At 31.1% G+C, this 25059-nt stretch overlaps 1 protein-coding gene across 1 annotated transcript; it reads left to right on the forward strand.

The window, feature by feature from the left end:
* Positions 1–14260: 14260 nt before the first annotated feature.
* Positions 14261–14920, forward strand: LOC147801210 (uncharacterized). Its single transcript, XM_087154424.1, has one exon. It carries the CDS (start codon positions 14261–14263, stop codon positions 14918–14920), a length of 660 nt encoding a protein of 219 aa, XP_087010550.1.
* Positions 14921–25059: the final 10139 nt, after the last annotated feature.

Genomic DNA, 25059 nt, shown 5'->3' on the forward strand with positions numbered 1-25059 from the left:
ATATGAACGCTCTGACGCCGGGTAATTCTTTAATAGGGCGTCCAATAACTGCTCCCATAGAACCCGATATCACTCAAATTCCAGATAACAGATTGTCTAGATGGGAACAAAATTGACTCAAAATATTTCGAAAAGATGGCAAAGAGATTACCTGTCTAATTTACACGAACGAACTGAGTGGCAATTTTCCAAGGATAATGTTACCCCTGGTACAATGGTTCTAGTTAGGGAAGATAATCTTCCAGTATATCATTGGATAATTGGTAGAATTGAAGAAACTATAGCTGGCAAATATAAAAAGGTTAGGGCTATTTTAGTGCGAACTCCTAAAGGTTTATTTAAAAGACCAATTCATGAATTGAATATTTTACCTATTGAGGACAATAAATAGTTTGGCAATATTGTAACCTCATTAAATTAATTTTAGTTTATATTTGCATTGTATCATTGTTTTTTAATAATTTCCGTTAAATTTAGAATTGTGCATTCATTTAATATTGAAACAAATATTTTTCTACAGTCCATAATTTTATTCTATTAATTGAAATCAAGTATTTCTAATAGTAATTTTATTGTGGTTCTTGTAATTTCAATGCACATTAGTTATTGTTGAAATATGTTAAATATTTCAGGGGGTTAATATGTTAAATATTTCATGTTCGATCTTAAGCGAAACGCCATCTGTTGTAATTGTTTCGAACTAGTCAGTTGCTCTTGAACTCTTGTTTGAGCCAGTCGTGGCTACCATTGCAATAGTGCAATGATTTTGGTTTGATTATTTACAATTGTTAAGTAACGGATTGTTTGGTAAACTTCTAGTATTCAATGAACCAGCTCATTGTGTACAATCGTGTACTTAATAAAGTTGTCCGTCGAGCCGGAGCTGACTTTTAAAACGTCTATGAAAAATAAAATTATACTCAACTTAGCTTTTTATTCTTAAATTCATATTTTTTTAGATAAAAATGAACTTATCTTTACAACTTTATTTTGCGTTTTTCAAATTTTTTTGCTCCAAAAAATTAGTGCACCATCAATTGAAGGATGTTTCAAATTTTTTCAAATAAAAAAGAAACAACCCTGATTGTATTTGTACACAGTTAAAAATTTATCGAAAAAATGGCTAAATGACAATTTATTTAAATGTTGTTTAATTATATCCAAACAAAGCAATCAAATAAAAAGAAATAAGATGATATTTAAACTATTACTTGTGAAAAAACGTTTTATTAGCTGATTTCACCTAATACGCTTAAACAACCAGTCTCATGACCGTCAGAAATGGGGTTTGATTCCCAGCCTTGAAAACACAATATTTCCTCCATTCACTTCACCACGTGAAGAGTTTCCAGTGTCCCGCACTCTCTAATTTGTGACTCTGGACTATTAGAAAACGATAAATTCAGAAAGCATAGACGATAACACCATTAAGCAGCTTAACGCTAAAAGTCCAGTATCTTTCGCAATAGGTGAAATAACCACATAAATAAATCTGATGACATTCCACGGTTTATTTGATAAAAAGTAACTCAACCACAACCTAACTCTAATCCACATTACCTAGCGAAAGGTTTGGCTCAAATGTTCAGTTGAATTTCTTTTTTTGTGGTTTTGAAACCGTGATAGTTATAAGAATTCGTAATCTGAAAGTATTCATAATTTCAGATCTTTAAAATTAATCATGTTACATTTTCCCTCACGTCAGTTCCAAATTTTATATTTACTTTAGAACATGCAATCAAAATAGAATGTTTTGCCTTAGTGTACGCTTAAATGGTAATCATTGGTGTATTTTTTTCACAAAAAATACTGAACTGAATTTCAAAAACTACTTTTTTACTATCCTTATTTATTTATATTTGAGATTTCTTTTGAAGTTATGAGTTTTTTTTTCGTGATAAAAAGTTTTTAATTTACTGATTCCAGATAAATTTTGAAAGTTAAAATTCAGTCTTGTGTGGAGAGTTGTTATCGACCATGTCAACCTTCATCTATGAAAAGGTACCCCAACATAAAATCGAGTTAACATGTCTTATATATACTAGTGAGTTGGAATTGTATTTTGATAGTGGTAGATACACTACAGTACTCCCCCACCAGAATTATAGCATGGAGATCGAATTCGATAACAGATACCATTAGTTGATTCACAACTGCTTTGTGAGAGGCCGAGAGAGTTGCGTATTAAGATCACCGTACTATGGCTCATAGTAAGAGCTGTATTATGTTCACAGTAGTGTTTGCTCCTGTGTTGCCATTAGCAGTCGAGTGTATGCAGGCCGACATTGTGCGTAATCGAGACTGAGTAGCAACAGCGCGAGGAGGTAGATAATGTAGCAGTCACAAGTAGCAAGCTAATGTGAACAAACCATCGAAGTAGGCGTGTTCAAATCGAAGAGGGAGTTTCTGTCGAGGTAAGCGTGGTCACATCACGTCCGAAGGTCACCAATATGAGAGAGTTGTTATCGACAAAGTCAACCTTCATTTATGAAAAGGTACCCCGCCATAGAATGGAGTTAACATGTCCTATATACAACGAAGAGCCATTACATTATGACCACCCTCCATCTATAACAATGGGCTCACCCAGGTTTTCATGGTTTCTCGCCCAGGAACAATGTTTTCATGGGGCACATTAGGACCCATAATCCTCATAGAACAATCCCTGACGTCTGTAAGCTACTTGAACATAGTTGCAGACCAGGTTCACCGATTCATGGCAACAGTTTTTCATGCGGGGGATGGTGTTTACCAACAGGATAATGCAAAATGTCATATTTGTCGAATCGTTATGTATTGGTGCGAGGATCATTCCAGTGACTTTCAAGTCATGTCTTGGCCCCAAAATTCACTTGACCTTAATCCAATAGAGCACTTGTGGTCCTACTTGGAAAACCAAATTCTTGCTGCAACGCTACCCCCTCGCAATGTGAGGGAATTGCAGGACCAGTTGGCGAGCGCTTGGTACCAGATACCTCAGACTATCTATCAGCACCTTGTGAAATCAATGCCACGGCAGTTGCTGGCAGTTTTGAGAGCGAAAGGTGATCCTACATGATATTAGCAGGGTGGTCATAATGTAATGGCTCTTCGGTGTATACTAGTGAATTGGAATTGTATTTTTGTAGTGGTAGATACAGTACAAGCCTCTTCAATAACTGAATCTAAATAAAAAAAAACATGAGATTCAAATCATAAAAAGTCTAAGAATCAAATCGAAAACAAATATGAGAATCAAATTGAAAACATAAGAGAATCAAATAGAAAAATAGTTCAACGTGTATTAAATATTTTCTGAGACCAAGTACATGGAAGTTCATCATTGCATATAACATCCTAGTCTCCTTAACGTCTTCTATGTAGAGTGTTAATTTTTTTTTTTTTACTTTGACCCAGATTTAAAGATTTAAAAGCAACATTGAATTAGCTGATATTACTCATTCATTAAATAAAGTTAAATATTTCTGTTTTTGCTGATTTCTCGAAATAAAAGGAAAGTAATTGTTATATACACGAAAGTAAATAAAATATCAAAAATAAGTTACATAAAGTTAATTTTTAGCAGATTTAAAATTATAAAGATTGTAAAGCTTCATTATTAATTGTTTTTATGAAAATGCGATATCTTTTTTTTATTATACTTGTTAATTGTCTATTAAAATGTTTCTTTATTCATTTCCATTCTAGTTTACCTTTTTACTAATATTCAAGTTATAATCTCTCGATTGTTTGCCGATTCGAAAAATCTCCTGTTTAATCTATACAGCGAAATAATTTATATTTATTTATCAATTTTAGTTTCTGAATACATCTCAAGGACACGAAACTAATATGACAAACTTTTCCATATTATAATTGAAAAAACTATGGATTTTGTTTTAATTCCTGTTTCTATCTGTCTTCTATTTCTGTTTAATTCTGTTTTACACCTTTAGCAAGCAAAATTCAACAACAATTAAATTGTTTGAAAGGTATGAAAAATAAATGTAATTAAAATAAATATTTTATTCACGTTTCAGGTGAAGAAATATTCAAAAAATCTTAAATTTATTTCTTCTTTTATGTTATTCAAAATATTTTCTGTTTCTCTTTACTTGCATTCTCTAATAAAAATTAATTGCCAAGAGCCTTTATAATCAGAATCAAATCTTAGTACTTCTCTATCATTTTACGATCGAATTAATTACAGGTAGACTTTGACGTCCTTTAGTATTTATAGAGGCAGAAAGTTATTTTCTCTAAAGTTGATCTGTTGTCGATAACATCATAGGAAGACTAGTTTCCCTGTAAAGGATGTAAAATAAAGTCTCTGTAATGATTAAATTTATTACAGTTTCTGCTCGTGAAATTTCTATTAGTGCTTTAATGCTATTGACGTCACTGGTCTTGAACTTTATCGTCAGAAGTTTCCTGTTAAAGCCTGTCTACGATATCAATTTTCCCAATGAAAGTTTTAGAGAAGAAAATCATATCCTATTTTAAATTAAAATTTTTATTCCTATTAAATAATATTAACTGAGCTAGGAAAAATTAAAGACATTTCTAAGATAATTTCAGTAGATTTTAAATATCAAAATTTAGAAAATAAAAATATGTGCTAATCGAAAATAAAATCTGACACTCTATGGTAATGACTAATCAAAAAAATTCCTATAATTTTTGGTTAGTAAAATCAAAATATACGGTATTTAAACCGTTCTTTAGGTAGTCTTTCCGATTATATTGTAATGATTGACCGGGAATTCTCATTTTCAAAACTCTAGTTCTTAATACCACACATTTAGTAAAAAATACAAAACTGGAAAGTAAATTTAACCGAAAAAAATGATTTTATACCATACAATAAGTATGATTAACTTACGAAATTTTCCTATACATACCAAATTTTCCTTCTATTGTTAATTTTACCAAACTAATAACCGAACAGCATCGGAAAAATTCCCGAACTTTTAGTTGTTCCCATAAAGTTAGAAACACGGTAAAGCTTACCTTATTTTATATATTTTGACATACTTTTCTTCCAGCGTAATTAGCAACCATTGTTTTAAAATAGAGCATGAAAACAGTGGGATATAATATTAAAAAAAAGTCGTTTTTCTACGTATTTTGTATGTATAATCAGTATAAGGAAAGTGATTTGTCGCTGTGACCGCGTTGCACAGAGGGTTCAGACACAAGAGTTTTAAAATCATGATCATAGTTAAATTTCTTTAAAAATCGTTAACACCAATTAACAATTTTGTAACACTAAAAAAATGCCGATTATTTTTTACATTTCAGGCTTATAATGCTTGTTTGGTGTTGAATTACCGTTTGGCGAAATTGTATTGTGCCAGCCATCTTTCATCATAATGTAACCCTTTGAACTACACACTCTTGTTCTTGTTGATTGAATTGTTAAGAGCGTATGGTCGCTCTCTAATGCAAGTTCATGCGTGAACTAATTAATTACATTTGTTAAATAAATATTTGTCAATTATTATACAGTCCACATTACCTCCACTTTTTAACTATTGAGCTATCATGGGACCGTACAGTTGGTCCTATGCAACCGGAGAAGAATATGGCTTCTTTGATATCGTTGAACAGCCAAAGAGGCGTAATTAAAGTAAAATTAGGAAAGTTGTTAACATTTCTTGATGAATTGAAAGCCGATGAAGTGGAACTGAATCGTGAAGTTATACTAAACACAAAACTAAATTCGTTACTGGACCTACAAAACATTGCAAAGCAATTGATAGTTGATTACACTCAACTTCCAGAAGATATCGATTTGAAGGATAATCTTAGTTTAACTGAAGAACTAGACGAGAAAATAGAAGATTTAGAAGTAAGATTTCGAATTTCTCTTTCTGAATGCAAAATTAATGATAAAGATAAAACTAAAGAAGCAAACATTATTTCTAATTGTAGTTATAAATTGCCAGATTTATCCTTACCACAATTTTATGGAAAATATGAAGATTTCAAAAACTTTAAAATGCAATTCATTTCAATTATCGGTAACAAACAATAAAGAATTGAATGATACACAAAAACTTATTTTATCTCAAAGCATCTCTTAAAGGAGTGATACACCTATTGATATCACTTTAGTATGTATCATGTTAATTTGAGTTAAAAATCTAATAAACATATAAACGTTAAATTAAGAATTTAATGATTCAAATTATTCTTGAATACATATTGATACCTTAACATTAAGTAATACAAAAGGGGAAAGAATCTAGGATTCACTCACCAGGGCGTCATCTCTAAAAACAGGTCACCTTCCAACACTCAGGTACAGCTTCAATTGATTCCTAAATGGGTGCAACCCCTACAGCTAGAGGGGACTACGCCAAACTCACCCTTTGGCTCACTTTATCGATGTTTTTAGCGCACTTTCTATTTTGGGACTCCTTGCTCTGCATCAGGAGAAGAAGAATTGTTGGAATCTTGTCAAGACGCGTTTTAATCTCTGTTTTCTGCACTTAATAGCAGGTATGAGAATAAAAGAGCAGTTGTGGAAGCTTTTATCAATAGCTTATTAAATTTTGAAAAAATAACACAATAACACATCACAATTACGGGCATTATTTGACAATGTAAAAAGATGCTTACGATCCTTAACAGTACTAGAATTCGATCGTAATAATTTGTCAGATGTTTTAGTTTTAAATATTTTATTACATAAATTAGATAAAGAATCAAGAAAAGCTTTTGAACTAAGTGTAAAATTTAATAAAATCCCGAAATTAGATGATTTTTTAAATTTTTTGGAAGAAAGAATTCGAATTCTTGAAGAAATAAATAGAAATAGTTTTCCAAAGCAGAACAATGTTGTTAAACTATCAAATCAATTTAATCGTCCTAAAAATTCAAAAACTTTCTTCACCAAAACCAATACTTATCGAAACTGTATTTTGTGTAACGAAACACATCCTATTTATCATTGCCCTTCAAAAGCTTACCAGTTTCGGAGAAATTTAATTTTGTAAACGAAAACAAACTCTGCATTAAATGCCTTTCTCAAACGCACTTAATAGCTCAGTGTAAAGCTAACAGATTAGTTTGTTTTGTCTGTAAAAAAGATTCTCACCATTCACTATTGCATAAAAATGAAATTTTGAAAGAAGGAGAAGTAGCCTTGAAAAATAATTCTTCGTCGAACGAATTCGAACAATCCCCTGCTCCCACATTCACAACTTAGATGGCGTCAGGAAAGAGTAATAAATTAGTATTCATAAATACTGCAGTTGTTTATCTTCGCGATGCCTGTAGTAATTTGAAACCGTTTCGAGCGGTTCTTGAATCTGCTTCATCTTGCAATTTTTGTACTTCTGAGGTCATGAATGTATTAGGATTAAAAAAAAAGAAAAAGTTTTTGTTCCAATTAGTGGAATCAGTGATGTTTCTTTAAATGTAAAATCGCAAATCAAAACTCGATTGTCGAATTTAGAAAATGACTCGGAATGGGAAGTTGAGTTACTTGTTGTTCCCAAAATAACTGACAAGATGCCCCCCAAGTCAATTAATATTTCGATTTTGAATATTCCTAAAGGGATCAAATTAGCTGATGACGAATTTTATATAGCGAAAAAAGTGGATTTGTCATTGGGTGCTGAACTATTTTTTTAATTTTTTGAAGAATGATAAAATACGTTTGTTCCCGCGCCAAATTAATTAAAAAAAGATCAAGAGATGGCGCTGGGAAGAGTCATGTGTGTTAAGTGAAATAGAAATAAAAAAGATGGAGGATGAGCAAGTCGTGTGTCCTTTATTGTGGTAAAAAACAAAAAAATGAACCAGCTAAAAAGTTTCTCTGATCGAATATTGTTCAGATGGTCCGTTGTCAGCCTGAAATTGCATATTTTAAAATGGACGCATTAAAAATAAGAAAAAAAGTTTTGAAATCCGCTTTAACGCGGCATAAAGATAAAGTTGCGTCCACGTTAAAAAGTGTTGATAGTATACAATTAAAACTTTCTGAAACTAAAACTAATGAAATTTCAAATGATTTAAAATTAGTGTTTAATGGAAGTTTTGAAGCTTGTAGTTCGGACGAGTTAGATGGTTATATGGAAGAAAAAGATAATATTGATGATTCTATCGATGAATTAAAAATAATGATTAACCGTCAACTGTTCGAAATCAAGGGCGAATCTTTGAATTTAACTACACCTGTAATAAGCGGTAGCATTAATGATATAAAATTACCAACACTTTCGATTCCAACCTTTAATGGTAAAATCGAAAATTGGATAATGTTCAAAGATATATTTAAAGCTAGTGTAATTGAAAACAAATCCATTTCTAACGCTATGAAATTGCAATATATTAAAGGTAGTTGTAAAGATGAAGCAATAAGGGTAATAAATTCAATTTCCATTTCGGAAGCAAATTTCGATATCGCGTGGAAATTATTAGAAGAAAGATATTCGAATAAACGTGAGCTATTAAATGCTATTATTAAAAAACTTGTGAATCAACCGAATATCCCTGAAACAGCTAGTTCGATTTTGAATTCAATAGACATAACAAACGAGTGCGTTAGATCGCTAGATGTGTTAGAAAATAAAGTGGAAAATTTATCAGAAACAATGATAGTTCTCATAATTGTTGAAAAATTTGATAAGTCGCTTCGTTACTGGTGGGAAAAAGAATTAAAGAATTCCGACGAATTCGGTACACTAAATCAATTACTTTCTTTTCTACAAGGTCAAGCTAGAACCCTTCAAAATAGTAAAATGAAAGAAGGGAAATTAAACCGCAATTCGCAAAATAAAATTATGAGTATGGTATCAACAAACGAGAAAAAAAATAATTTACGATGCATTAAATGTAATCGAGAGGAATTACACGGATTGTATAAATGCCCTGAATTTATTTCTCTTTCCGTGCATGAAAGATACGAATTTGTAAGAAAGAACAATCTTTGTTTTAATTGCTTAAAACGGCATTCAGTTAAAAATTGCTCATCTATTTATCGCTGTCAAAAATGCCATAAAAAACATTCCGTGATGCTTCATTTTGAAAATTTCAAACAAAACGATAATGAAGTCAAAACAACTGGTGATTCATTTTCGATTCCGAACTCACAGGAAATGTTGGCGCCGTCGAAACTTAATCCAAATGCAGATAGTTTCAATTCTTCGAATAATCAAAACACATTTTCTGCAACATCTGTGCAGAGAATGAATCATGAAAAAATTGTTTTTCTTTCGACCGCTAATTTATTCATAATAAATTGTTGTGGAGAATTAATAAAGGTTCGAGCTTTATTAGATCAAGGGAGTATGTCATGTTTTATTAGAACTGAGTTGGCAGATTTATTGGGCATAAAAAAGGAAAAGGTTTCTTTTACGGTTTCGGGTTTAAGTAATGCTAGAATAAATGTAAAATCTAAAATAAACGCAGTGATTTCTAATGGATTTGGTTTCAATTTTTCATTAGAGTTTTTATGCGTATCTAGCATATCGGATGCTATCCCAACTAATCGTATTGCATTTCCAATTAGCTGCATTCTCGAAAATGTAAATTTAGCGGATCCCAAATTCTACCAACCTGGAAAGATCGATGTTTTATTAGGAGCTGAGATTTTCTATGAAATATTAAAATTCGGACAAATTGAAATTCCCGATACGAATTTAAAATTACGAAATTCTGTTTTTGGCTGTATGGCCACAGGTACAGTTTCAAGGTCTGCATGTGAGAATCCGCAAAAAACTCATTGTAGACTAATTTACGATTGTAATGATTTAGAAAGCGATATTAAAAAATTTTGGGAACTTGAATCAATAGGGATTAAGGAAGATCCTGGGTTTAATAAGTTAGAGCAATTCTTAGAAACCTTTGAAAAAACTGTGCGGTATAAAAATAACCGGTATGAGGTAGAGTTACCTTGGAAAAGAGATTGGAGAGAGCTCAATGATAATTTTAAAGTTGCGGAAAAAAGATTAAATTCACTTATGAAAAGATTTCAAAGAGATTCTGATCTCCACTTAGAATATTCGAACACTTTGCTTGAATATAAAAATCAGAACATTATTGAAAAAGTTTTACTGAAGCAACTAAACCTAACGATAGAGCTGTCTATTATTTACCACATCAACCGGTTATCAGAGAGGAAAGTCAGACTACAAAATTGCGCATAGTTTTTGATGCGAGTTCGAGTAAGGATTTCAAAAGTTTAAGCCTGAATGACTGCCTGTGGGTTGGAGAAAATCTTAATTCCAAGATTTTCGATATATTAATAAGCTTCAGGTTGAACAAAATCGCCTTTATCGCCAATATTGAGAAAGCTTTCCTACAGGTATCACTTTCTGAAAAAGATAGAGACGCTGTAAGATTCCTGTGGAAGGAAGATGGAATTCTTCAAACTTATAGATTCAGTCGAGTGCTCTTCGGTGTAACAAGCAGCCCGTTTCTTCTTTCTGCGACAATAAGGAAACACCTGAAGTTATTTCAAGACATGTATCCCCTTACTACAGACTGTTTGCGTCGATCCTTTTACATAGACGATTTCATTTCGGGAGCTGACAGTATGGAAGAAGCTATAACTGTATCAAAAGAATCTTTAAGTATCATGGAAAATGCTAGTATGGTATTGCGAAAATGGAAGACAAACAGCGACATTTTGTGGCAACTGTGGAGAAATGAAGGTTTTCAAATTCAAAGTGATCCAAACAACTTAGAAACTCATCCAACTAAAGTTTTGGGGAACATGTGGAGCATTGAGAATGATAACTTCATTTTGGATATGCCGAGCATATCAGAGATACCCTTTCAAGAAAATACTAAGCGATCGCTTATGAGAATGATAGGGAAAATATACGATCCACTGGGGTTGCTAGTTCCATATACCTTAAGAATAAAGTGTTTGATGCAAGAATTGTGGTTAAAAGGTATATCGTGGGACGACGAACTTCCACTTAACATCAAGGAGCAGTTGGTTCAGTAGTGTTCTGAGATTCCTGTTTTAAAAAATGCGAAGGTTCCTCGATATGTGCCGAACTCTTGCGCTGATGAGGAAAACTCAACATTAGAGATACATGGATTTTGCGACGCGAGTGCAAAAGCTTATGGCGCGTCAATTTATATTAGATTTTTAAAAGAAAATACCATAGAAGTAAAATTGCTTACATCTAAATGCCGTGTTGCGCCCTTAACCTTCCGTTAGTCGCGCGCACCTCACAGGTGCATCCCTACTGCACTTCCACCTCCTTTGCCGTCAATAGATTTTTCCGGGGGTCGAGCCTAATGTTATGTTCCTAACTTTGGATTACTCAAATGTCCGTGTAAAACCGACCTTAGAACATGTCGATGGAGAGTTGGAACAGCTCAAATCACCCCTCTGGTGCAGCGCGACCATTGACGCAAGTATTATGGATATAATATTTTTATGAATTAAATATATATATTTTATCTCATTTTCTGTCCTACTCAACGTAGCAGGTATAAATGGTCAAGTTATATACACAGAAAATGGTTACGGAGTAAAAAACAGCAGAACCTTCTTGCGTCAATCGGTTGAGCATCTTGTGATGGAGGAAGAGATCCGACGCGGGAGCAAGAAAAATTTATCTTCGGTACTTCGCTAAATAAGTTTTTTGATATTTATCTCTCTAAAGAGTCTTAAATTGGTAACAATTAACTATTTAAACTAGACCAAATTTCATTTGGCTTTCAAAAAATCAGAAACACCTCATAGGTGCAACGCGATTAACCATGTCGGAAACAAGTGCGCGACTAACGGAAGGTTAAGAAAAATGACTTTACCGAGATTGGAGCTTCTAGGTGCCTTATTGTTAGCCCGATTGGCTAACAAAGTAAAACAAATGATGGATCAAAAACGAATATCGGATGTTTTTTTGTACACCGATTCAAAAATAGCTTTATACTGGATTAAAGGATCCTGTAAAAAATGGAAATCTTTCGTAGCTAATAGAGTTACGGAGATACAAAAACTGACTGACACCAATTCTTGGTCGCATTGTGCTGGCAAGAACAATCCAGCAGACTTTGTGACTAGGGGTACTTCTGCTGAATTTCTTCTTGGCAACGATGTGTGGTGGAATGGCCCTCAGTTTTTGAGAGACAAAACTGATCTTTCAACAGATGGTGATCTGATGTCAGTTTCAATCGATGACATTTCAGACGAACTAAAGAAAAATAATGACATTGACGATTTTCAATTTAATTTTACTTGTCTTAATCATGATTCCATTATTGATGATATTCTCAAACTTAGTAATAATTTTATAACTATTATTCGTGTTATGTGTTATATTCTTAGATTCATTAATAATGTAAAAGGTAATAATAGGATTATCGGACACCTTACGCATGAAGAACTAAAGAAAGCAGAGGTAAAAGTTCTTCAAGTTGTTCAACAGGATCATTTTATGCAGGAAATAAAAAATCTCAAAGAAGGTAAGAGTGTTCCAAATAATAGTAAGGTGAGATCCTTAAATTGTTTCTTGGATAATAACTTTATTTTAAAAGTGGGTGGAAGATTAAAAAATTCTAACTTAAGTATGAATAAAAAACATCCCATAGTATTGCAAGATAAACACCCACTTACTTCGATTATTGTAAGATATTATCATTTAATCTATTTACACGTAGGTTCTAATACATTGTTCTATCTTTTTAGACAAAAATTTTGGATAATGAATGGGCGTAACATTTGTAGAAAAATTGTACACGAATGTCTTGTTTGTTATAAAAGTAAACCTGTATTGGAGAATCAAATTATGGCAGATTTGCCAAAAGAAAGAGTAACCCCTAGTTTTCCCTTTATGAATGTGGGGACCGATTTCTGTGGTCCGTTCTATGTAAAATTTAAAAACCAACGTAAGGGACAATTGAATAAAGTATACGTGTGTATATTTATATGCCTAAGCACTAAAGCCATTCATTTAGAATTCGTAACAGATCTTACATCTGAAGCATTTATTGCATGTTTAAAACGTTTTTTTTTGTCGTCGTGGCAAATGCTCTAAATTGTTTAGTGACAATGCAAAAAATTTCGTTGGTGCTAGTGTAGAACTTAAAAAACTACATAGAATGGTTAAGTATCCTGATGAGATCTTAGCAAAATTTCTTTCCAGTCAAGAAATTGAGTTTAAATTTATACCTCCGAAATCACCAAATTTCGGAGGAATTTGGGAATCGGGTGTAAAATGCTTTAAGCATCATTTAAAACGTGTAGTCGGAAATTCTCATTTAACTCTTGAAGAGTTCGTTACAATAATTGTGGAAATAGAAAGTGTTCTTAATTCAAGACCACTTACTCCGTTGTCTTCCGAGTTTGATAATTTTGAAATTTTGTCCCCCGGACATTTTTTAATAGGCCGCCCCTTAACTTCCATTGTTGAGCCTCAAATTGTTGACATTCCTGAAAATAAACTTTCTAAATGGAAAAAAATTACTAAATACAGTCAACAAATTTGGAAGCTCTGGAAACGAGATTATCTATCCCATTTGCAACAACGGGGTAAGTGGATGTTTCCTAAAAACAATGTTAAAGTAGGTTCATTAGTTTTGATTAATGCCTAGTACCAAATGGTTGACTGGAAGAATATCGGCAATTATTTTTGGTAAAGATGAAAAAGTACGAGTTGTCAATATAAGGTTGACCAATGGCAATTTGTTGAAAAGAAATGTTCGTGATATTTGTCTATTGCCTATCAATGATAATTAAAATTTTGTTATATTTTACTAATTTACTTGATTGTGTGAATATTGTTGGATTTAAATGTTTTCCATATATTGCTTATTTTGTATTTTATATATCTTTGAATCTATATGTTATCATTTATTTAGTTTGAAACCCTTAAGGTTTCAAGGTCGGGAGTATGTTCCCGAGCCAAATTAATTAAAAAAAGATCAAGAGATGGCGCTGGGAAGAGTCATGTGTATTAAGTGAAATAGAAATAAAAAAGATGGAGGAAGAGCAAGTCGTGTGTCCTTTATTGTGGTAAAAAACAAGAAAAAGAACCAGCTAAAAAGTTTTTCTGATCGAATATTGTTCAACGTTTAAAAGATAGCGAATTATTGCTTCAAAATAGCTGTTTTGGATATTTGATTTCAGGAAGCATTAGAATTTTGAGTAATGAAGCTAAAGATTTTAATCGTTGTTTTTTGTCAACTGAGGTTAATTCGTTAAACAAAATATTGAAATACAAAAACTCCCTTCAGTTCAGAATTAAATTATTGCAACGAACTGTTTGAAAATTCGTTTTATCGAAAAACTAATGGGAAATATGTAGTTGAGATGCCATTTAAGAAGGATATTAGTGAAAACATACCGTTGGGAGATTCAAAACAAATTGCTGAAAAAAGACTTAATCAATTATGGAAACGTTTGTCAAGTAATCCTGCAATGAGAGAATTGTATGTTTCGCTTTTAAAGGAATATGAACTTTTGAACCATATGGAAAGGATAGAAGACAATTCTGATTTTGATGACAGTTATGAATATTTCCTTCCTCATTATGGTGTCTTAAAACCAGACAACAAAACTACTAAACTTAGAGTGGTGCTTGATGCAAGCTCCAAAACTACGAATAGCTGTTCCTTGAATAATTTTTTATGCAAGGGAGGAGTGATACAAGATGAAGTGTTCTCTATTATGCTTCGATTTAGAAAACATATCTATGCCTTCACCGCAGATATTGAGAAAATTTTTAGACAAATTGAAATACTGCCTTCACAAACCAAATTTCTAAAAATACTCTGGAAAAATCACGAAAGTAAACCTACTGAATCCTACAGACTTAAAACCGTAACATATGGCACAGCATGTGCTTCTTACTTGGCACAGAAGACTCTTCAACAATTAGCAAAAGCTGAAGAGAAGGATTTTCCTTTGGCATTGAAAGCTGTTATAAAAGAATTTTATATGGACGATTGTCTTACCGGTACTTCTAATTGAAATGAATGTATTAAGCTTCAGCAAGATTTAACAGAACTACTTAAAAGAGGAGGAATGAAATTACACAAATGGTGTACTAGCTTTGATTCAACTATTGCGTTAGCGTGGATTAATACTTCGCCTTACCTTTTAAAAAGCTTTGTGGGTAATAGAGTCTCACAAATTCAACAACTTACGTCTAATTGTAATTGGGGACACGTATCTTCAGAAATGAAACCTGCAGATATCATATTCAGAGGCTCAGACGCTACAACCCTTGGATCAAATAAATTATGGAGGACAGGTCCCAATTTCCTAAATAAGGAAAATTTTCAAGTTGAAACTCACTTCAATGATGAACTCTTTTCTACCGAACTAAAACCAATAGCAACTTCATTAATGACTATAAAAAATGATTCATTTATTGATAAATGCCTAAGTGTTACAAATAATTTCCTAAAATTGATAAGAATTTTTAGTTTACTTTTTAGGTTCTCTTACAATTGTAGTAATCCATTTAATAAGGAAACAGGCACTATAGCCATAGATGAAATGGAAAACGCTAGAAATCATCTTCTTAAATTTATACAAAGTAGGTATTTTTCAGAAGAAATTTGTATGTTGAAAAAAGATTTGCCACTGACTCCAAAAAGTAAGTTAAAATATTGTGATCCATTTTTAGATGAAAAAGGTTTAATTCGAGTTGGCGGTAAAATAACTAACTCAAACTTAAGTTTTAATCAAAAACATCCCATTATTTTGCCAGCTAAGAATAAGATAACTGAACTTATTTTTAATTATTATCATATTAATAACTTTCATAATAGCCCGCAAGCGTTGCTAAATGCTGTCAGACAAATTTATTGGCCACTTAATAGCAGAAATATAGCTAGAAAAATTGTTCACAAATGCATTATTTGTTTTAAAGCAAATCAGTTAATTTCTCAACAAATAATGGGTGAGTTACCTAGTGAAAGAATAAATGTTAATTTTACATTTAATTGTTGTTCTATTGATTATTGCGGCCCATTTTTGATTAGATACAAAGGCCAACGTAAAAGTTACTATCACAAAATATACGTTTGTATTTTTGTTTGTACAGTAACGAAAGCAATCCTTCTGGAGATAGTTAACGATTTAAGCACAGAAGCATGTATTGCTTGCTTAAAGAGGTTTTTTGCCCGACGAGGCAAACCACAAAAAATATTTCGTGATAACGCTAAAAATTCCGTAAGTGCAAATTCTGAAATTAATCAATTAATGAATATTTTTATTAAACATAGCAACATTTTAGCCAATTTTCTAGCAGATGAAAATGTACAATGGAAATTTATTCCGCCTAGAGCACAAAATTTTAATGGTCTATCGGAAGCAGGAGTAAAATCCTTAAAATTTCATTTAAGGCGAACAATTGGAAATGCGACATTAACTTACGAAGAATTTTTAACCATTATTACTCAGCTTGAGGGAATTTTAAATTCTCGCCCCCTAGGATGAGAGAATTTCAGATTCTCGCCCCCTAACACCATTAACTTCTAATATTGATGACTTAAATGTGTTAATTCCTGGTCATTTTCTTATAGGCCGACCAATAAATGCAATTATTGAACCTAACTTATTAGATATAGATAATAATAGACTTAATTTATGGCAAAAAACTACTCAAATGGTTCAAAATATATGGAAAAATTGGACTAATAATTATCTCAGCACATTGATACAGAGAAACAAATGGATGTTTATAAAACAAAATGTTAAAATAGGAGATATGGTAGTACTCAAGGAAGAAAACCTTCCTACATGTAAATGGCTATCAGGTAGAATTATTGATTTATTTTGTGGAAAAGATAACCGTGTAAGAGTTGTTTCAGTAAAATCAAGAAATGATGTTTATAAGAGAGCAATTTCAAAAATCGCTGTCTTACCTATTAAGAATTAATTTTTAATAATTTGTATTTGGAAAACTGAAACTTTGTTTATTTGTGGTATTTTTATAACGATTTGTGCATTGTATTAATTTAAATTGTGTTAACATTACATATAATTTTATTTGTTTCTATTTGATTATTATTTGTTGAAATTAATATTTCAACCCCGGCGGCTATGTTTGGTGTTGAATTACCGTTTGGCGAAATTGTATTGTGCCAGCCATCTTTCATCATAATATAACCCTTTGAACTACACACTCTTGTTCTTGTTGATTGAATTGTTAAGAGCGTATGGTCGCTCTCTAATGCAAGTTCATGCGTGAACTAATTATTTACATTTGTTAAATAAATATTTGTTAATTATTATACAGTCCACATTACCTTCAATTTTTAACTATTGAGCTATCTCGGGACCCTACAATGCTAAATAACATTCTTTCCATGCTTTTTTCTATGCTTAAAAATATAACGCAACACAATGATATTTTTACGTTTATGCAATTTTTTGTGTACGACCTTTAACTATCATTAAGCTAATTTTAATAAAGATATAAATATCTCAAATGTACCATTTTACTTGAAACATTTAGATATATTGAAATATGCAATGAAATAATAGTCCCAAATCACTCATGAATAAAAGCTGCCCGTAAGCAACGTTTGAAATCCTACCTTTTTAAAATGCAATTACTAAATTGTATTTTTTTTAGAATAGCATTTAGTTTTTATCAAAAGTTTTGACTTTATATCAAAACAAATAAATATAAAATCAATTGAAATATATTAAGCAATGAATTATTTCCTTTAAGTTTCCATTTTGATTTAGCAATCAATTGCTCCTGATAAATTTTGCAAATTTTCAACGAGTAAAAAATCTATGACTTTACTTTACTACTGACGGTCATATTATTCATAATTAATGGTATGTTTTAAAGAAAAGAACTTTTAAATAAGATTTTTTTCCGTTTAAATTCTAGTTGTCAGCTACAAAATATGCTAAATATTTCATAAGATTTGAAGGATTAATATCAAGAAAAAGCGATTGTTAAGTTAATAATTTTTGACCAGACGGAAAAACTGCTCTTTAAAAGATTCAAAGACTAAAAGATAAAATTATAAAATTCCTTCTTTTCTTTTATTAAATGTTTTATGGATTTAATAGATATGAAAGATGGATGAAGATGTAAAGCTTTTTAATAAACATGTAACTTAAGATGGAGTGAAAAATATAGATTCAGCTAAAAGCAAATGGAATTTTAATTTAAAAGCAAATGGAAGCGAGGGAAACAAATGCAAGTTTATTTTAAGGAGTTTTATCTTCAAACGAAAACAACTCCGTAGTTTTTTTTTTATTTGAAAGATTTAACCATTACTGTTTTACATGTAAATTGTATTGTTGTTTTTAATAAGAACAACAATAATGTATTTTATCATCCCAACAACTGTGACTACATCTGCTTAAATGACAATTAGTTTTGATATGAATACTCTAAAATAAGAAAAAGTTCGTGAGGAATCAAAACAAAATGAATATTTACGAAAATGATTTTAGATACATTAAAAATTTAACATGGTACAGTTACGAGAAGTATATTTTAATTGTTTGGTACCACATGCAGTATAAATTGCCAAACTGATGAATTTTCGTAGAGCGTCGATGTCAAGTTTCCAGTCCAATGAGAGGATAGTACCACAACTACAAATTAATTTAAAAACAAACAATTTTGGCAGAAAAGAAAATTTTAACAAACTAACGTAAAAACAAGCAAATTTGGCAGGCAAGCAAAATTTTGCAAAGTAATACTTAAAAAAAAAAAAAAAAAAAAAAAAAGAAAGTTAAGCAATTTCACAGACTGACGGATTTTCTCAAACTTTTACAAAAACAATCAAATTTGGCAGGCAGACAGACAGGTTTTCACAATGTATTATGAAAACAAACTGAAACGGATTTTCTAGTTGCAGATTTTTCAGAAATTATGCTTTGAAAAAGTAAACATCCAGCTTTAAGGGAGAAAATAAACACTTTTAAGGAAAATTTTGAAATATCTTTTTACAATGAAAATTATAAACACATCTATTTGTTTTCTGAAATAATTAGGGATACTTGAAATGTTATCACAGAAAGAAGTTTTGTTTAATGCATAGAAACATCATAAAACATTATCAGATGTATGGAGAAAAATTTAAAAAAATTATTTTTATGCATTTTCAAAAATTAATTTTAAAATTAACTGCTATTATTTACCATGGCAATATTTATATTTTGTTTGTGGTTTAAGGTTTGTATTAAATTCGTCGTTTTTAGAAACTTCTGTGAGAAAAGAAAAGAACTCGATGCATGATGTAACGAAGTTTATTCTAAAAAAATCATTTGAAAAAATTTTAGAAAAAATTTGTTAAAGAAATAATAATTTATAATTACTTTTTCACTGGCAACATTTTTAACATTGAGATGCACTTGGAACGAAACTCGTTTTTTTTTTAATGATGCGACGCTCAGTGCTAGGCTATTTCTCCCTTTTAGTTTGTCTGTTTTATGTCGTTTTAGTCCGTTTAAAGCAATAATTTTAAGAATATTTCCATATATTTACATGCATCTAAATACATTTTCTCTGATTTGCATTTTTTCAATTAAATAACTACGATAAACATTGGTTTTTATTTCAATGATACGACGCTCAGTACTAGGCTATTTCTCCCTTTTAGTTTGTCTGTTTTCGACCTTTTAGTCCGTTTAAAGCAATATTATTAAGAATATTTCCCCTATATTTACATGCATCTGAATACATTATCTCTGATTTGCATTTCTTCAATTAAATAACGACGATAAACATTGGTTTTTATTTCAATGATACGACGCTCAGTACTAGGCTATTTCTCCCTTTTAGTTTGTCTGTTTTCGACCTTTTAGTCCGTTTAAAGCAATATTATTAAGAATATTTCCCCTATATTTACATGCATCTAAATACATTATCTCTGATTTGCATTTCTTCAATTAAATAACTACGATAAACATTCGTTTTTATTTCAATGATACGACGCTCAATACTAGGCTATTTCTCCCTTTTAGTTTGTCTGTTTTCGTCATTTTAGTCCGTTTAAAGCAATAGTTTTAAGAATATTTTCCATATATTTACATGCACCTAAATACATTATCTCTGATTTGCATTTTTTTAATTAAATAAGTACGATAAACATAATTCTTCCGTGATATATCTAGTTTACAGTTACTTTTTACATCCAAATTACTTTTTGGAATTTTAATGTTGCAAACTTCAGTATTTCAGCTGAAATATTGTGAACTTTGATTACTTTAGTTTGAAATTATTCAACAATTCTTTGGAATTAAAACATATTATTAGGCGTTACATAGTGTGCTTCTTTTAAACTGTCTACACGCCAACGTTCCAAAAATGGAACATGGGCCTTGAGTTGGAATTTAATGAGCAAGTAACGTCTGGTTAATATTATTTTTCCTTTATTTTAAAATTACATTATGAAGTATTTTTTGCATTTAGTTTAGTTCCGTATCCGAAGTTAATTGGCTTTTTTATGAATTTTAGAAATTTGACATGATTTGTAAAGCTTCATCCTGCTTACAATGTAATTTACCAAAAATCTAATTTTTATAATATAGTCGTATTTTTAATAATATATTACTTATAAGCTATTAAAGGGATAATATGTTAGGTGTCAGATTGGAAATTTTAATATAAAATTTGTAAAGTCAAAACATAAGTTTAAAACCTAATATTCCATTTAAGGAACGTTGGAGTTTCAAGGCCTATATTTTTAGATTTCGATGGAGGCATTGAATTATATTAGGTGCATTTCATTCAGTTGGTATTATGACGCTTAATCGAGATAAAAAAAAATGTTTGAATAGAAAAAGGTGTGGTGTACGTGGTTAGGTTCAATTTCTTTTGACATGAATTTGCTGGTGATTGATAGAGTACTTAGAAAGTAATGAAAGATATGCAAACTTTCATACTTAATGTTTCTTTAAAATTGTAACTCTTGAATAGAGATTATTTCTTATTTATTCAAATCATAAGGAAATCTCCCAAAGTCATCCATCACACTCTCCCACATCCAGAGTTTTTGATAGCATGAATGATATATTCAACGGTTGGGACTGGGAGACCCGTAAGGGCACCCCCAGTCACCACAAATTTGAAATTGAAAGTGAATAAATTTATTTCTAACGGACACAAGAAGCATGGGAAGTTTTTTATAGCTTGAATGATATTTTAATGATTGGGACTGGGAGACCTGTAAGGGTCCCCCCAGTTGCCACAAATTTGAAATTGAAAGTGAACAAATTTATTCCTAACGGACACTAGAAGGATGGAGAGGAGATTCGCGAATTATCAAACTATAACATAGCCAAAATAAAGCCAACCCCGCATAATCAATATTAGGTTTGAAAATACCTTGGTGATCGTGAATCGCTTACAAGACTGTGAGAATTATTACAACTGAAACATATTTCCAGTAAGAAATTGATAATAAAGAGTTATAAATAGATTTTTGTTTTCGATTAGGCGTTGCAGTGAATTAATGAGTCTACATTAGTATTTAAAAAAAAGTTAGCCGTTACATTGATCGATAAGAAAAGAATAAAATATTTTATGCTCGCATTTATAAAGATTAAATTATTGATTTAAGTTGAATATTATTCGATTAATATAATTAGAAAAATAAGTTTAAGTAATAAAGATATTTTAAAAGGTAGGAAATATGTAATGCAAATTGTATAGCATCACAGGCTGTTATACTTTTCTTCTGTTATTTGACAATGATAGAGTTAAAATTTAGCATCAAGGGGGCTTCATTACGTTCTCAAAATTTATGTTCTTGCTATTGATAGTTTTTCCCTTTTGATTTATGTAATTTATTTTACTTCTGTAATAAATTTTGTTGTTACAGAGTGAGTCCTATGTCCTCTTTTATTTTTCCAAATTTATAAATTTTGCTTTTTCATGTATAAGAGATGCATAACGATACAACAAACAATGGTCTTATTACTGTCCCTGACCAAATTATTAGACGCACCATAAGATTCTATGTAAAATCTTAATTATCAGGTGATACTATATAGCTTTATTGTTTTTATGCGACTGAAACCAGTTTGAATTTGTTTACACTCATGTATCAATTAGTTAACACTGTAAAGCAATACGTTAATGTTGGCGCGCAATTCCATAGCGGAACGAGATTAAATCATCACTTCTCCTATGAGACTCGACAAACATTAGATGTGGATCTATTAAACCCTTTCGAAATCCACAATATCTCCAGCTGTTGTTGTTGTTTATACTTAATGTTGTTGTTATTAATAAAAAACAAAAAGTGCAGCTGGTGGTCCGTCGTTATTTACTAAATTATCAAGCGTGTTGGTTTTAGGCCGACAGTTAAAAATAAATACAAATAGGAAGTACATAAAAAATCTCCAGAATAAAAACCCATTACATGTATGTTTAAATGTAAAAGTTCTGTATATAAACTCGTGCAAGTCATGTAATTATTAAAAAACGACAGTGCGTCTAATAATTTAGTTCAATTATTATAATATACTAATATAATACCTGATATAATAAATATTTAATATTTATATAATGTATTGTCCCATTTATCCAATTGTCGAATTTGTATTATATATCGTCTAATTTAACCAATTGATACACGAACGTAAACAAGTGCAAACCGGTTACAGTCGGGTAAAAAGAATAAACCTGTATATCATCACCTGATAATTAAGATGTTGCATAGAATCTTATAGTGCGTCTAATAATTTGGCCAGAGACAGTAGAAAGATTTTCTGAGTTCAATTTAGATGATCTAGGTATTTGTCAAATTAAAGCCTTATGAACTAGGAGTTTAAATTTATGCAGAAAGCATAGATGAAAACAATTTAGAGCCGGTTATGCCATTCCATGTCTGTAGATATTGTTTTAAAAGTAGTATTGGAGAAGATGATGTGGAAATCAAATCCTAGAGTCAAATGAAAATATAAAAACGAAGAAGAGAAGTTCAATTAGGAAATTAAGTAAGAAAGTGAAATTTGATAAGACACCATAATTGAAAAAACCTGAGGCAATGTTTTTGAAATGACATGAATGCATGAATTCTGCACCGTATTTTAAAAACTTTTCCTAGAGAATATCTAGAATATATTGCCAATACATAATCATTTTACCAAAAATGATATTTACATTTTAATGGTCTACTAAGTGGATACAATATTGTTTCGAACGAAGCAATGCACTGGAAAGCAACTGAAGCAATCGCAAATTTTCGTTTCCAATCTGGGATCTACTTGAAATTAAATAAAAGCATGACTTAAAAGTTATTTGATATCTGTTATTCTCACGCAACTAAACACTACAATCAATCATCGCTCTAAAGGCTTTACTTTTTGAGCACTCATAAAATCTCCTAAAACTCAGTAAAAAAAGTTAGTTGTTGTCTTTTAAAGTTTCAATCTCATTGAAATTAAGTAACGGTTATGTACATGATGTACGATATTCACTATTAGACATGTCTATCGGTTTTATATTATTTCGAGTCATATGAACACTAAAGAAAAAGCGGATTAGTGACAAATTATCAATTATATTTGTGTTTTTATTCATTCAGCTTTGAATATAGAAAATATATTCCCCTGTTCACGGTGACTTTCATTTCTAAGTAATTACTTTCAAAGAGCTTTTATTAAAAAAAAATATTTATTTTTAAAATAGTTAATGTCAAAATATAATCAGTTTACTGCAGAAAAGATGTCCTTAAGTTCGTTTATTTGTGAAATAGAATTGCTTTGAACGTAGATTAATTACAATTAATAACAAAATTAAAATTTTCTTGCAAATTTTGGCTTCATTACAGTATTAGAGAAAGGGTAAATTGATTTTAAATGGCAATTGATAAATGTATACCATGTCCAATTAAAAAAAAAACTTGATACAATAATTACGTTAACTAAATAACATGTTTTTTCTCGATCAGCTAATAAAAATTACAAAAATCCCGAATGTATGATGGTCATTTGGAGAAAAAGATAAATATATGTGACACGGTCACAATTAATCGTAATTACCTGCAATTGCAAAATATACAACAATTTTTCAGCCACTTTTCAACAATAGAAGCACCAAAACTGCAACATTTCTCACACTATTGGACATAACAACTGTTGCAATTCATGTGATTCAATCGAAATACTTCCGATGGTAAAATTTTGTAGTTCAGCTTTAGAATGAAACTAATGTGCGACAGGTTTCTTCTATTTTCATCAGTGAGAAAACTGAATTCAGGTTTCACGAAAATTTTGTAGCAAAAATTTAAGTTAGAGGTATTCCTTTTTTAGTCTCTGTCTTGCTATGACCAATTCTTCAACCTCTTACTTCAACCTCTTAACTTCAACCTCTTCTTACACCTAAAGAAATTCCGATCCGGGTGTCACTATCCCACAAACGAAGACGTTCAGAAAACACTGTTTAAAATTTCTCGAAAAAAATGGTTGAATAACAATTTAATTATTTTACTATTTTCAAACAGTCTAATAACCATATATAAAATGGTATTAAAACTGTTAACTGTGAGAAAAACCGCTTATTTAAAGCTTTAACCTAGTATGGTCAAAGAACAGGAATTTTATCGTATTATTTAGGTCCGATAAATGAAGCCACTTGGTTCCTCGCAGGTTCCTCGCATTATGGCTACGTGAGCTAATCTATCAATCTCATGACCGACGGAATGGGAGTCCCATCGTTGACGATTCAACATTTATTATGACGACACAACCTCTTAAAGTCTTTCCACGACGTTTCCAGCTTTAGGCCATTACCTAACAAAATGCCTAGCGTCCAGTTTAATTTCTTTTTCATGGTTTTAAAACCGTGCTAGTTGTAAATGGGTAGAAAACAGCATATTTTGCATTCCTGGTTTATTAACCATACTAGCTGTAAACGGTTTTAAAACCGTAAAGGTAAAAAATACTCTTTACTGTAAACTTTACTGTAAATAGGATGGATAAGACTGCTGCCTTTTTTTGCCATACTTTTATAATGATAATTGTAACAGTGACGACAAACTGGTTTCATCCCTACAGCAAACACATATGATACTAGATTACAAAAACTTATCCCACTTTAAGAGTAAAGCTGATGGTAAACATCATGTTTACAAGTAGCTGAAATATTTCACTATCTTTTGTGTAATCTATATTTCCTG

The sequence above is a fragment of the Parasteatoda tepidariorum genome, chromosome 11 (assembly GCF_982258835.1).
Source record: "Parasteatoda tepidariorum strain Cologne lab strain chromosome 11, Ptep-v5.0, whole genome shotgun sequence".
In the NCBI taxonomy this organism is placed as follows: domain Eukaryota; kingdom Metazoa; phylum Arthropoda; class Arachnida; order Araneae; family Theridiidae; genus Parasteatoda; species Parasteatoda tepidariorum.

Coding starts and splice junctions, on each gene's coding strand:
- LOC147801210 (XM_087154424.1), top strand. CDS start 14,261: ATGCCATTTAAGAAGGATATTAGTGAAAACATACCGTTGGGAGATTCA.